Source organism: Eschscholzia californica, unplaced genomic scaffold (assembly GCF_041429995.1).
Source record: "Eschscholzia californica isolate CP2 unplaced genomic scaffold, dmEscCali1.0.p SCAF_4, whole genome shotgun sequence".
NCBI lineage: Eukaryota > Viridiplantae > Streptophyta > Magnoliopsida > Ranunculales > Papaveraceae > Eschscholzia > Eschscholzia californica.
In genome coordinates this window covers 54253366-54264914 of record NW_028238461.1, presented here as the reverse complement: position 1 = coordinate 54264914, position 11549 = coordinate 54253366, and the positions used below count along the sequence as shown (strand labels likewise).

General features: G+C 36.6%; 3 protein-coding genes and 1 non-coding gene across 4 annotated transcripts; 1 reads left to right on the top strand and 3 right to left on the bottom strand.

Annotated features, from left to right (window-relative positions):
- Positions 1 to 1482: 1482 nt before the first annotated feature.
- LOC147546265 (ankyrin repeat-containing protein ITN1-like) lies at positions 1483 to 5210 on the bottom strand. Its single transcript, XM_086636672.1, has 3 exons — positions 4238 to 5210; positions 2915 to 3324; positions 1483 to 2744 (listed from the first exon to the last, which is right to left on the bottom strand). The coding sequence occupies exons 1-3, from the start codon at positions 4776 to 4778 to the stop codon at positions 1914 to 1916; spliced, it is 1782 nt and encodes a 593-aa protein (XP_086492798.1). The 5' UTR covers positions 4779 to 5210; the 3' UTR covers positions 1483 to 1913.
- An 864-nt stretch (positions 5211 to 6074) lies between these two features.
- CRR22 (Pentatricopeptide repeat (PPR) superfamily protein) lies at positions 6075 to 8821 on the top strand. The gene has a single exon (XM_086636671.1). It carries the CDS (start codon positions 6167 to 6169, stop codon positions 8654 to 8656), a length of 2490 nt encoding a protein of 829 aa, XP_086492797.1. The 5' UTR covers positions 6075 to 6166; the 3' UTR covers positions 8657 to 8821.
- A 130-nt stretch (positions 8822 to 8951) lies between these two features.
- TRNAG-UCC (transfer RNA glycine (anticodon UCC)) lies at positions 8952 to 9023 on the bottom strand. Its single transcript has one exon. It is a non-coding gene; the product is annotated as a tRNA-Gly (tRNA).
- A 651-nt stretch (positions 9024 to 9674) lies between these two features.
- Positions 9675 to 11310, bottom strand: LOC147546262 (3-ketoacyl-CoA synthase 12-like). The gene has a single exon (XM_086636674.1). It carries the CDS (start codon positions 11251 to 11253, stop codon positions 9877 to 9879), a length of 1377 nt encoding a protein of 458 aa, XP_086492800.1. The 5' UTR covers positions 11254 to 11310; the 3' UTR covers positions 9675 to 9876.
- Between the last annotated feature and the right edge of the window lie 239 nt (positions 11311 to 11549).

Below are 11549 nucleotides of genomic sequence, written 5' to 3'. Positions count from 1 at the left end.
GTTCATAGAACTTTCGAATATAAAACGCCTCGTGAAGGAACAGAAATTGACTTTTATATTTCTAACAGAGGCATCACTTCATTAGCCTTAGACGGTTTAGGAGGTTAAAGTAGAAAAAGAAAAAGAAAAATTGTTACACAGGATTTTGAACTCTTCGTGTTACTATTAGAAATATAAATATTATACTGCATTTGTCGGAAATCAATGATGATTTTTTACCTATCTTTGTCACATATATATGTATATTATCATATGTGGTCAACCGAGATTGATAAGTGGGCTATTGTTCGAGAGAAAAACATATAATTTAGAGAAATCAAATGAGTATTAATTCAGGAAGATAAACCTTATAAATGGTATTAATTCAGGAAGATAAACCTTATAAATGTGAATTGTCATCTAAAGAGGTCAATTTAGAATAAAAGAGAGGCATAGAAGGGTCAAATAGAATAGAAAAAGAAAACAAAATGTACTTGGGAAAGAGAGAGAGAGAGAGAGAGAGAGAGAGAGAGAGAGAGGGATATAGATAGAGATGTTGCACCTAATCTTTGACCTCAACAAATTTTCACCTAAGCACCGTAACTGTGGTCTAAAGTTCAATAAAACTAATGACTTAAAACTGACGAAATTAATGACATAAAATTAAAAATAATAATTTAATTATAATTAAATTTAATATTTCTAAATTTACACTTCTATAAAATCAAACTCTGGACTTCCGTATTGGCGAGGAGATGCTGCTCAAAATGTAAAGAATGAGATACACTATCCTTTTTTTTTTAATGAAGGTGAGAACTATCTAGCAATATTATTTGTGTTCTTCTCTAGAAGGAAGACTGTTCAACTTTTTCTACCTACTTGTGAATATGGGCAAACAAAGGCACAAGTTCTATTGGTGCTTTGGTGGGGACAACCAAAACACATATCAACAGTCGCATGGGTCAATCGCTCTCTCTCTCTCTCTCTCTCTCTCTCTCTCCCTCTCCCTCTCTCCCTCTAGGTAATGGACGAATTGTATAATCTTGGTGTAAATATAATCTAGAAATAAATCGTCTCAATCAGTAAACCTCTACTCATTACACATTTGACTAATCTGTACTTCCCTAATTCAAAGTTGATTTAACATAAATTAAGCTTCTAAAACTGATGCATCACCACAATCTACCATGACTAATCCAAATCCTTTGAAAATTCATAAAAAAATAAGTCTTGATTACAATGTTTCAACTAATCCTCTGTTTTTTATTACATAATTCCTTAACCCTACTCAACTGTCAAAATCAAATGATTAACAAGTACTTAATTAATGAGGCTAGTTAGAGGGTATTAGTACAAATAAATACATGGAGCAACTCATCCACTATATTCGATCCCTGTGACATACAGAAGAAAAATATATTTCCAACTTCGCGCTTGAAGTTTAAACCATTGTCGATTTTGGGTTCGTGCAGGGAGATGAATAACTAAGTACAATAATAAATAGTATGAAAAAACCATGTCTACTAACAATAAATCAATAATGTATATGAATTACGGACATTCTTCGTGTATTTCCAAATGCCATTTCTTAAAATGCAGCATAAGTTATATACATATTTCTCCAAGTACTTGTGGGTGATGAAGAAAATAAAAAAATAACATAGGAACATATAAGTAGTACAAAATCTACCTGATTTGAATGTAATTGTACGATCCTCCCATCGAAGAATGATGACCCAAAGCCTGTCATAAGCTCGATTTTTCTTGTTAAGTTCACTTCTTTATCAGACTCAGGCTTCCAAATTCGTATTTGCTTTTGTATTTTCCTGTGAAAGAAAAGATTTTAGCACCTTTAGAAATGCAGAATCTGAATTCATTATCCTTCTTGCAGTTCGGTTCAATATAGTGCAAAAGCTTCTCAGTTGAGGTGATCACTAAATGGCATAAATTGGATTGATATCGGAATCCGAGTACTCTGAGGGATGCCATGAATTAGACATACTTCTTCTTGAATACTTCTCTTTCTTTCGAACTAATCGATTTCGTTTAAACTTAACAACATAATAAGTCATTGTGCCAAGAACTCCTGCCATTATCACTCCTCCAACAACTGTAACCAGAATAGCCGCCCACCGGTAACGGCGACCAACTACTATATACGCAGATGCGATAAATGCAACTGTGGTGCAAACAGAGGCTAACCACATCAACTTATTGATCACTTCGACTACTCGTCTCTCTGATTTTGTCTCTCCTCTAACTAGTGTTATCTGAACCACCACGACGGCCAAGGATGTGAAGAGGGCAATTGCGTTAAAGATAAAGAAGATCTTAAAGGAAAGCGTGGAAACTGCGACCGCCATTCCAGTTTCGTCATCCCCACCAGGGACGGTGAAGATCGCTGCAAATGCCACTGTTGCAAAGAGCACAGCAACCACTGTTACAGAGTTAGTGGCGTTGTTGATTCCTTCCCTATGTAACTTTCTGATCTCTTTCGCGATTCCATTCACGTTCTTGTTGGTTTTCCTTGTTTGCTCTAGTTGAGTGTGGACATCCCTCTTGATCTGCGTCACGGTTTTCCTTAACTCATCCCTTGGCTGGTTGAGATCGTTGGCCCTAACTGCTCCATAATGAATCAAACATTCTTTTATCTCTGATGATTCCTCGGAGAGATGGAGATTTTCCACTATGTCAAGGGCTGTTTTGTGATCCCTGGTCAGTGCATTCACGTTAGTGTCTGGGAGGCGTAACAACTCATTCACAATCTGCAGCATTCAACAGTTTCGTAGGCTTATGAATAAAAAGAACCACATAAAATGTCTCTCATAATATATTTTTACGTCTCTTTATCTTCTAAATTTATTGTAGTGCATCAAGGAAGAATATTCGGTGCACACTGAATATAGAGATGAGATGGCATAATAAGAGACAGTACCTGTGCCCGTTTTTTTCTTGTGGCTATATGTAGAGCCGTGTTACCGAACTTGTCAGGGAGCATCACTATAGCTGCATCAGCTTCCAGAAGCATCTTCACAACTTCACAACTAACCCCTTTTACAGCCATATGTAACGCAGTTTGCCCCTTCTTGTCCGTCCTTCGAGCCAATTGAGGATCCTTGTCGAGTAATGCTTTGACAATATCTTTGTGCCCTTGTCGTGCAGCTAAATGTAAGGCATTTTTCCCGTTGGATCGAGAAATCTCAAGCAAGCTAGAATCTTTTTCGAGCAACTCGTTAACCACAACTGTATGGCCTCTAGTAGCTGCAGATGTAAGTGGGGTTGCATTTGCTGGTCCAAGTGTTTTGCTCAATCCTGGGTCATGCTCTAATAGCAACTGCACAATGTCTATAAAGAAAAGGTCGGTTCAATTGGACTAGGCATGTTAAGTACAGAAAAACTAAAAGGATATACTTGTAAGTATTGTCCATTTTCACAAGGTTAGCGTAACGACCTTAGTGATGTTGTCATTATGGTAGGATATCTTACCGAAGAAAGGAAAGTTTTAGCGCTATTTACTACCTATTAACTCAAGAAAAGTTAGCATGATATACTATATACATCAAGAGATTAACAAACAAATAATGAGAACCTGCACATTTCAACCACTCTGATCTAAGGCTCTTCAAAGTATTAGATTATTACAGAAACTTCTAAACTTTAGTAAAGCAAGTCGGATAGCCAGTGCGTGTTATGACAAAAAACAATCAAGATTACAAAGATAACTCAAGGATTCGTAGCTCACTGAAACCCTGGCACTCCACGTCCACGAATCTCATAACCGAAAAATAGGATACACCTATTACATTGATAAATCGCCCTCTACAAAGACTAAGGCAAACATAAGTAAATGAGTCAGGCCAAAATTTCGGTGTACGGTTTCTGAGGACACTCTTCAGGTTAAATATCGACCCATATTCAAGGCACTTCCAACAGAGCGAGCGTCAAGAACAAGTGGTTGTGAACAAACCATGTATGCCCTTGTTGCCCATGAATGAAAAATGATAATGCCAATGGATTTGACTTTTGAGTACCATAACTAGCCGTCTGGCACTAATGCACAAAGATGTTCTCAGCATAATTTCAACATCTTGGCATTGGGGGTAAACATAATAGTAATGAAATGAATGCTATCTAACTATCAAACCACGTTAAACAAAATCACACCATAAAAGTTATTGGAACAAGAATTTTCTTTTCTTTGCTTCTAATTGATGAAAATGAAACAAAATTTGAACTAATTGAATTCTAACAATCTCACCTTGATGCCCTCGACTCGCAGCAATATGCAATGCATCAAAACCAGACTTGTTCTTGGTAGCAATACTTTCTTTAGTAGAATACTTTAAGAGCTCCTTAACTATATCAATATGCCCTTTCTCAGAAGCTGTAAATAATGCAGTTTCCCCTAATTCATTCAACTCGTTAACAATCGCTAATCGAATCTCGGCAACTTCAGCATCAAAATCTGCCCCACTTAATGTACCCACCATTTGAGCATTAATATCATCAAGAATTTGTTCAACTGCATTAAGATCTCCTCTTTGAGCAGCTAAATGTAATTCCGTATCGTTATGTCTACCCGTTACTTGTTTTACGTATTTCTTCTTCCCCACTTGATCCATTCTTTTACCTGAATATGATAAAACTAGAGCCGGAGCTGCTGCCGATCTTGGTGATGGGGTTGGAGATATCTCCGAGAAATAATTAGGGCTCATTGTCATTCTTCTATTTAGGGTTCTCATTCTAGGTGGGCTATATCCCTGTTCTAAATCCCTCTCGCTTCCTTCAGAAATCACCATTATCAATTGACGATTAGGTCTTGATTGGTATTAAAGAGGGAAAGAGAAAACAGAGAAATCCCTAACCCTAATTAAAGATGTATTAAATGTATGCATTTTTGCATACATTTTGAATCATATATGGAATTCGAGATTTGAATAAGACCTTCTTACCTTCTCCAAATTGTAAACCCTAGAAATTCATTCATATACGTGTACGAATTTCTTCAAATTTTTAGGGTTTTCAAAACGGAGAAGGTCATAAAGGGATTTGGAATAGGGAGATTAGGGTTTGATCAGATCTTTGATTGGAAGATGATGAATATTTTGACCTTGCTTAGGTTGGAAGAGATTGGATTTTTCTCATTCTGTTTCTCTCTCTTCCTCCCTCCAACTTTCTCTCTCTAACTTTCTTCGTTTCTCTTCTTTCCCGCAAATTCCAATTTAAGTCATGATCCGGTACTACAAGGAGTTGGTGTACTTCCCAAATTAAGTGCTTGATAACGCAACACGTGGAATACAAGAATGAGATCTACGCACCGGAAGCAAATAGCTTGTTGGAAAGAATGGGAGTTGTATAGCTTTAGAGCTGTTGATGTATGATATCAGGAATAATTCATTCGTTACCTGTCCAGGTGCCAAACGTCTACTCTCCCTCCACGTGTCAAATTCTATCTAGTAATAAATTTTCTTTCTTTATATTTCTTTTGATGCCGAACAAATAATGACATTCTTAAAAAGTATGGGTGAATTATAAATATGTAATATCACTATGAAGATGGATACAACTCTAGCAAGTTTGGATCAACTCAGAGTTAAATTATAGATTACTTGTGTTTTCTCTGCATTTGGATTCTCGAGATTATTTTGATTTGAATTAGTTTGGGGGTTATTTAAGTTTTAGTTTCAGGGCGGTTGTGTGAATCCAATGCTTCGAAATGCGGAAATTTGAGATTTTTTCTCCCAAAGTTTGTCTAAGAAAAGCGAGTGATGCCGAAGACAAGCCAAATGAGGTAACCGACGAACAATATGTGAGTATTTGCATGTATTTGTCGAAACTCAAATAGTGAAAAATAACACCTTTCTTAACCCGTCTGTTTCCACAAAAAAAACGACGCTTTTTTCGAGAAGTGCCCTCAGATGACATGGCCAGGCGAGATTTAGAGATAAAAAGTGAAAAGTTTTCTATCTCTTTCGACAACTTTTTTTTCTGTTCAACAAAAAAAAACAATTTTTTTTCTAAATCTCGTCCGGTCACGTCACCTGACTGGCATTCACCACGGAGACTTTGTGGGCAGGGTATAGTATCTTGTTGTTTCCACAAATGAACGGACCAGATCTTTAAGCCAATCTTCTAAATTTTTCCGGGAAACGAAAGTGAGAAGAAGAAGAGAGAGAGAGAGAGAGAGATGGGTTCGACATTATTGCCCTTCAAACCTTTCTCAATAACTTTACCATCTCCCTCTAAAATACGCTACAGTGTGATTTCCCCTACACTTTACTCATCTTCTTCTACCAGGCCTTCTTCTTCCTCCCATTCTCTCTCTCAAAGAACTTACATACCTTCTCATGTCTATACCCACCCATCTGCTATCCTTCTCGAAATTTGCTCAGACATGAAAGAACTTAAACAAATTCTCTCTCAAATCATAAAAAATGGTCTCTATAATGAACACTTATTCCAAACTAAACTCGTTAGTTTACTCTCTAAATTCGGAAACTTACGTGACGCTCGTTTGATTTTTGATCCAATTGAAGACAAAATTGATGCTCTTTATCATACTATTCTAAAGGGTCATGCTAAAAGTTCGTCTCTTGATGAATCTATCTCATTCTTTCATCGAATGTTGTACGATGATATTCGTCCTGTTGTTTATAATTTTACTTATTTATTGAAAATTTGTGGGGATAATTTTGATCTTAAAAGGGGTAAAATGCTTCATTCTCAGTTAATCTCTAATGGGTTTGGATCGAATTTGTTTGCAATGACAGCAGTTGTTAATATGTATGCGAAATGTCATCAGGTTAATGAAGCTTGGAAGATGTTTGATAGAATGCCTGAACGAGATTTGGTATCTTGGAATACAATTATTGCTGGGTATGCTCAAAATGGGTTGGCAAGGAGAGCTTTGGAATTAGTTTTAAGGATGCAAATGGATGGTAAGTCGCCTGATTCGATCACTATTGTTACTGTTTTGCCGGCTTGTGCTGATATTGGGTCATTGAGAATTGGTAGAATGATTCATGGTTATGTTATGAGAGCTGGTTTCTGGTCTCTAGTTAATGTTTCTACTGCACTTGTCAACATGTACTCGAAATGTGGGTTCATAGATAAGGCTAGATTAGTTTTCGATAATATGAGAATGAAAAATGTTGTTTCATGGAATTCAATGATTGATGGGTATGCCGAAAGTGGGAATCCTAAAGAAGCTTTAGTAATCTTTAATGAAATGATGAAGGAAAGTATTGAACCTACCGATGTTACTATTATGGGTGCCTTACACGCGTGTGCTGACTTGGGTGATATCGAACAGGGGAAGATTGTTCATGAACTAGCGAATCGAATTGGACTAGCGGGAAATGTTTCTATAACGAACTCTTTGATAGCCATGTATTCAAAATGTAAAAGAGTAGATATTGCGTCCGAGCTTTTCAGAAACCTAAAGAACAAAACACTTGTTTCTTGGAACACCATGATTTTGGGTTATGCACAAAATGGGCGAGTTAGCGAGGCTTTGAGTCATTTCTGTAAGATGCAAAAAGAGAATATGGAACCCGATTCTTTCACTATGGTGAGTATAATTTCTGCTGTTGCAGATTTGTCTGTTTTACGTCAAGCTAAGTGGATTCATGGACTTGTTATTAGATCTTACTTGGACAAAAATATATTTGTCATGACCGCTTTGATCGATGCCTATGCCAAGTGTGGAGGTGTTCACGTAGCACGTAAACTGTTCAACATGATGGAAGATCGTCATGTTACAACATGGAATTCAATGATAGATGGGTATGGAACCCACGGACTCGGAAAAGATGCAGTTGAATTATTCGAGAAAATGAAAGACGACATTGTGAAACCTAATAATGTGACCTTCCTATGCGTACTTTCGGCTTGTAGTCACTCTGGGTTGGTCAATGAGGGGCGAAAGCTTTTCGCCAGCATGAAGCAAGATTACGGGTTAGAGCCCGTAAGTGATCACTATGGAACCATGGTTGACCTTCTTGGACGTTCGGGTCACCTCGATGAAGCTTGGGAATTCATTCAAAAGATGCCGATTGAACCTGGAATTAGTGTATTTGGTGCATTGTTAGGTGCATGCAAGATTCACAAAAACGTCGAATTAGCAGAGAAAGCTGCTAATAGATTATTCGAACTAGACCCCGAAGAAGGGGGATATCATGTTTTATTAGCGAATATATATTCTGATGCTTCTATGTGGGATAATGTAGCTAAAGTGAGAAAAACCATGGAGAAGAAAGGACTTCAAAAGACTCCAGGTTGCAGTTTGATCGAGTTAAAAAACGAAGTTCACTCGTTCTACTCAGGTAGCACAAGCCACCCACAAAGCAAAAAAATTTATGAAAGACTCGAAAGATTAGTAGATGAGATTAAATCAGTTGGTTATATACCCGATACTAATTCGATTCATGACGTAGAAGATGATGTAAAGAAGAAAATCCTCAATACCCATAGTGAAAAGCTTGCTATCTCATTCGGACTTATAAATACTAATCCAGGTACCACTATTCATATACGAAAGAACCTTCGTGTATGTGGCGATTGTCATAATGCGACCAAATTTATATCTCAAGTAACAGGAAGAGAGATCATAGTAAGGGATATGCATCGATTCCACCATTTTAAGAACGGAAGTTGCTCTTGCGGAGATTACTGGTAAACTTATCTTACTCTTACTTTACGTGTAAATTAAGTTATCAATTCTTTTGTATCGACCTCTCTCACTCTGGCGAGTCATCTGACGGAAAATTAAATTACTGTTTGAACTACGCTACCAACTTATAAGTTTTTGTGTAGCGAGAATAATCAAAATTTTTACTTTTTATGTTTTCGATATCGACCATGAAAGAGTAATACCTCTAATTGTTGTTGAAAAATTATGATTATTCTTTTCTCATTTTGTACTTGTCTGGATACAAAAATCATTTCTAGTAGCGGAGATTCAAAAACAAAAATGCGTTTGCCGGGAGTCGAACCCGGGTCTATTGCTTGGAAGGCAATTATCCTAACCGTTGGACTACAAACGCTTGTTGTTCTTGAAACTGAATATAAAATAGGTAAAACTATAGTTATATGGACCTAGAGTAAACCAAAATCTTAATTGCTATCATAAAGTGTCTGGTTGTTAAAGTCCAAGACTTTCATGGATAAAGAAAACCATAAAAACCAAAGCAAAAAGCTTTCAGAATAGTTTCCTAAAATACTTATGATTGATTAAACCCCTTATTTATGACTAGTAGGTATGGGTGTATTTAATGGTGATCTTGATCTGACTCAAAAATCACTCAAATCTTTGTACTTTCAACAAGTATAGACTTCAATTTTCCATGGATCTTAATTCTTAGGTAGTAGTTGTATTTATTTACTCAACCATTTAATATTATTAGACAAACTTGTTCATTCAAATTTATTTCAAATTTCATGTGAAAAACTATCACTCCCATGATTATTGCACTACTACATTTAGAAACTAGTTTCTCTACCACTCCGATCGTTATACTATAGAAATATATGACATAAATCATATGGCGGTGTTCACTTGAGTGAAAAGTTGAACTTGGATAGGTTGCATTCTAAGAATCGATGGTAAAAGAAGTTGCAGAACAATGTAAAATGAAATAACATAAGTTAGAAAGCGATAGACAAGACATTTCAATTTCTTCTCGGTTATATGGGTATTTCATGAACTTAGTATGAGTTTAATTAAATTTATCTAATGAGGGTCCTATATATAAATATAGGATCCAAATAAATGGAAATACATAATTGAGGCCCTAAGAACCTTCTTGCTTTGAAATTACATCAAAATAGTAAGACATATGTATATAGTATTAGATAAGAATCATGAACAAATAGGGTAAATTTATGTATGATTATCATTCAAAGTTTTAGAATATCTGGTTCATCCTCATTTAACCACCCAAACTTCTCCATGAAAGGGTTAATTAGGGTTTTGGGAGGGTAACTAGAAATGCAGTCCTTCCAAACATTTCCATCCTCCAAATCTCCTACCACCTCCCAGCAGCAACTGTTGCACTTAAACCCTGCTCCGAAACTTATCATTAAAACCCTATCACCCTTCTTCAACCTCTTCTTAGCTTCCATATACCCTAAAACATACCAAAGACTACTAGCTGATGTATTACCAAATCTATGAAGTGTCATCCTAGCTGGCTCTAGATCATACTGAGTTAACCCTAGGCTCTTTCCGACCCCTTCGATGACCGCCTTTCCTCCTGTGTGAAGGCAAAAATGTTCAACCCCAGTCTTAAAGTTCACATTTGTTCTTCCACCACTCTTAGAACCATCTTTTTTTCGACGAAAATGTGATACTATTACGTAACGGATCAACTCCCTTGTCGCTAATACTTTAGGCCCGATTTCTCTTAGGTTTTCGACGAAAGCCCTAGTTGCAGCTCTCGGTAAGTTCTTTCCAAGATAAAAACCTGGCCTTCCAAGTTCATCTTCAGTTTGCATGCAACATTGATAAGCTTCATCATTCGAGCCTAGATGAGTTCTAACTAGACACTTCAATTCTAACATGGCTCTAGGTTTTAACCTAGAGTTGTTTGTTAAAAGAATAGCACAACCTCCTGACCTAAAGAGACAGTTAGTAAGGATCATGGACTTAGAATTGCCTGAATACCAGTTTGGACCTATAGATTCAGACGTTACAACCATCGCCAGACGGTTTTGATAAGTTTTGAAGATATTTTGAACGATTTGAACCGATATAAGACTAGCACTACAACCCATTCCTGATAAGTTGAAAACCTTAATATCTTCTCTCATTTTGTAATGGTGAACTATCCTTGCTGATAATGAAGGTGAAGGAGAAAACATAGAGATGTTAACAACAAGAATGTCGATTTCGGAAGGAGAAACTTTCGATTTTTCGAAGAGGTTATCGAGAGTTTGGTAGAAGAATTCTTCTACTTCCACTAACCCATCTTTAAGAGTTGGAGATTCTTCATGACCTGAAATTATGTTTGTAGGTCCATAAGTTTCTTCTCCAATACCTGAACTAACAATGGTTCTCAAGAGAAATTGGTATTCTTCAATACCCAAGTTCTTGTTTCTCTTTATAATAGTCCCACATAGCTCAGTGTTAAGTTTTCTATCATCAGTTGGCATGTAACACTCATAAGCCATAATATAACAAGATTGACCTCTCCATTGTTGAAACAACTTCCAGAGTAAAAATAGAGGAAGTTGAAGAAAAATGGCAAATAATAGTAGTACCATGAAGAACTCCATGATCTATAGAGAGAGAGAGAGAGAGAGAGAGAGAGAGAGAGAGAGAGAGATGGGTATTTCTTGATCACAGATGAAGAGAATTATATAGCTAGCTTGTTGATGGTTCCACATGGGAAAATAAATGAATATTTTAAACAAAAAAGTAGTCCACCAGCTAAACAGGAGTCATCAACTTTGTCTGCCCCAAGTTTAGGGTTTTAATGTTCAAGGAAAGTGATACTTTCCCGGAAAATCATGCCCGAACATGGCCTAATTACTGAAGTCACATGCCTTGAATAGAAAATTATGAGTTGAAC